The 2642-nt window shown below is 42.4% G+C and overlaps 1 protein-coding gene across 1 annotated transcript in view; it reads right to left on the bottom strand.

Annotated features, from left to right (window-relative positions):
- TMCC3 (transmembrane and coiled-coil domain family 3) overlaps nt 1-2572 on the bottom strand; it is a 48333-nt gene extending 45761 nt beyond the window's left edge. Inside the window, exon 1 of the mRNA XM_009321357.1 lies at nt 2495-2572. Within this exon, the coding sequence (XP_009319632.1) occupies nt 2495-2572 (78 nt within the window). The remainder of the gene's footprint in view (nt 1-2494) is intronic.
- Between the last annotated feature and the right edge of the window lie 70 nt (nt 2573-2642).

The following is a 2642-nucleotide window of genomic DNA, read 5'->3' as shown; positions in this document are numbered from 1 at the left end:
CCTCAGATGCTACCATTTACAAACTCAGAAGGCTATATTCACAGTAAATTGTTCTAGCACTTCTGCAAACTGAATTTGGTAATGCCTTCCTATCATATATACAGCTGCAATTTTGGAACAGTTGTCTTGCCTGTCCATTGAGAAGGCTTCACTTTCTCATAAGAAAAATCCTTAGATGAGCTTAAAAGACAGAGTCAGTAACCTATCGGGCTGGAGAAACCCGCCCACCCAAAAACTGGACTCAGTAACCTATGTTATACAGAGACTATGAGATCCAACAACTACTTTGACACACCTCTTTCCCCCAGGCTTTATTAAATGCATCTCACCCTACTTACTATACTCTGGCCCTATCCTGCTGACAAAAAAACTCCAAGACTTTCTTCAGACAAGCAAGTCTCCCTAGTTTGTTCAGGTTCTCCGAACGTCCTCCCATCAGCTCTGTATTGCTATGTTCATGTTCTGCATTGCTTTTCTCCATGAATGTTTGAGAATGGCAGCTTTAACTCCAGCTGCTCTAATGCTTTTTATTCAGTCTCTAAAAGAAAAACAACATCCTGCTTTCTTGCTTCTTTCCTACATAATACCACCAGTTGTTGCTGCTCCAGTGCCTGATCATTTCCATCCCCCAAGGTTAAAGCAGTAAGAGGAACGTTGAAATTATCCAGGCAATTTACCCAGAAAAAATTCCCATTTGTCTGGAATAAGCACAAATGGATTTAATACCAGCTCTTGCCATCATCTGGAACATACAACCTGCTGCTACCACTTCCAGCAATTATATTACAAGTTCTGTGATATCTGACACAACTTGTAAAGCCCAAATCCTGGAGCAATGCAATTACATACAACTCTACAAACTTGTTACAGTTATGTTTCCAGTTCTCATGGTCACAGGAAGGGAAGGCGAGGCTAATCCTGTTGAAAAGAAACCCAAAATCAGACAAAAGCCCAATGCCTTCATAAAACTGTCTTAAGCATGAGATTTTTTTCATTTTTCAATACATAAGTACAATACGCAACCTGAATGTTAGCCATGATACTTTATGCTTTTAAGCAGATCAGCTAGACTGTAGAGTGGAGGCTTCATGATTAACTCTTAAACATGCCAAAAGTCATCCTTGAAGGTATGCAACTTTCTTCCATGGCCACAGTAAGCTAGGTAGTGCATTATTCTTACAGCAAGAACAATGAAGAAAAACTACTTAGTTCAACTTGCAAAGAGAAAAACAAAGGAAATACATAAAATTAACTGGGTTATGACTAGCACGTGCACCTGGCCTACAGTATGAAGAGCATTGTAGACTCCAGTAGTAAAGGTACAGTGTATAGGGTTACCTATTTTTCAAACATTTCATTATGCAGCAACAATCTGAAGCACAACATTTCCTTTCCAGCACTGTCAATTAATGGGCTGGAGGGATGGAAAGAACAACTAACGTGCAGTACAGGAAAAAATAACACAAAACAAAATTAAAAAAAAAAAACAAACAAACAACCCCAAAACCAGTCTTCTTTCACAAACAGCTAATTCCTACACTTCAAACTGTAAAGCTTATTTATTGACACATGCAGGATCTCATCTTAGCATGGAAAACAGAATTTCTGCTGATATCCCAAGTCAGCTAGAGCAACCTTCTTTTTCTTCACGTCTTTCTGCAGTGCATGGGAAGAAAGAGCCATTTGTTTTACACCTGTTTGATCTGAGCATTTACGTAAGAATTTGAAATCTGTGCATAAACTAGAGAGCCAAATGCCTTCATCAGCGTGATATTCACCACAAAGGCTAATAAATATATTAAAGGATCGCGAGCATTGCCTGTACATGGTTATAATATATTGTACGAACAAACCATCAAAATAGTAAGATAAAGAAAGATGAACTTGCCAGAAGACCATAAGAAAAACCATAAACACCTATGTCATGGATATACAGTATATCCTTACTTTATCCCTAGCACACACAAATACACCTTTTCTGTCGATCTCCACCCCTGCCACAGCCCTCTTGTAACTTCAGGAAGGGAATCGTAATCATTCTCTGCTGCTAGATACAATCACCTGATCCACAGCTTATTAAACAGAAACCTGGAGAAACAGAACCAAAACCAGATATCCACCAGCGGGATCTAGATACAGAGTCACTTCATTAAATCATCAGCGCTGTTGACTTTGGTGAGTAAGTTCTCCTACTCTCACCTCCAACTAGTTTCTATTGTGGATATACCTTGAACATCAGTTTCTGTTACGTCAACAATCAGTTTCGTTCCGTTTTCTTATACCAGAGTATTTAGAGTAGGAATAGGAAAAAAGCACAGATAAAAAACTTCCCTTTAGATCGACAACGTAGCAAACGCGGAGACCTCAGGTTGGCGGTTGCCTCTCAGAGCTCGGCACCCAGGCCCACCTGGCAGCCCCACCACCCTCGCCTCCCCGGGCCGTCTGCTTCCAAGGGTCGCCCCGACAGCCCTTCCCGTGCCCTCACACGCCTTACTCGCGTCTTGCGGCGCCGGTGCCGCTTCGGGTCCGAGTACGTCCTATCCACGGCCAGCAGCGTGTCGCTGCCCGGCATGCTGCGCCGTCGCCTCCTCCTCCTCCTCCTTCTCCTTCTCCTCAGCGGTGCCCGCCAAACGCCCGCGCGC

Source organism: Pygoscelis adeliae, unplaced genomic scaffold (assembly GCF_000699105.1).
Source record: "Pygoscelis adeliae isolate BGI_AS28 unplaced genomic scaffold, ASM69910v1 Scaffold232, whole genome shotgun sequence".
NCBI classification, from domain to species: domain Eukaryota; kingdom Metazoa; phylum Chordata; class Aves; order Sphenisciformes; family Spheniscidae; genus Pygoscelis; species Pygoscelis adeliae.
Note: the sequence above shows the minus strand (reverse complement) of the source record. Positions and strands in the feature narration are given on the sequence as shown.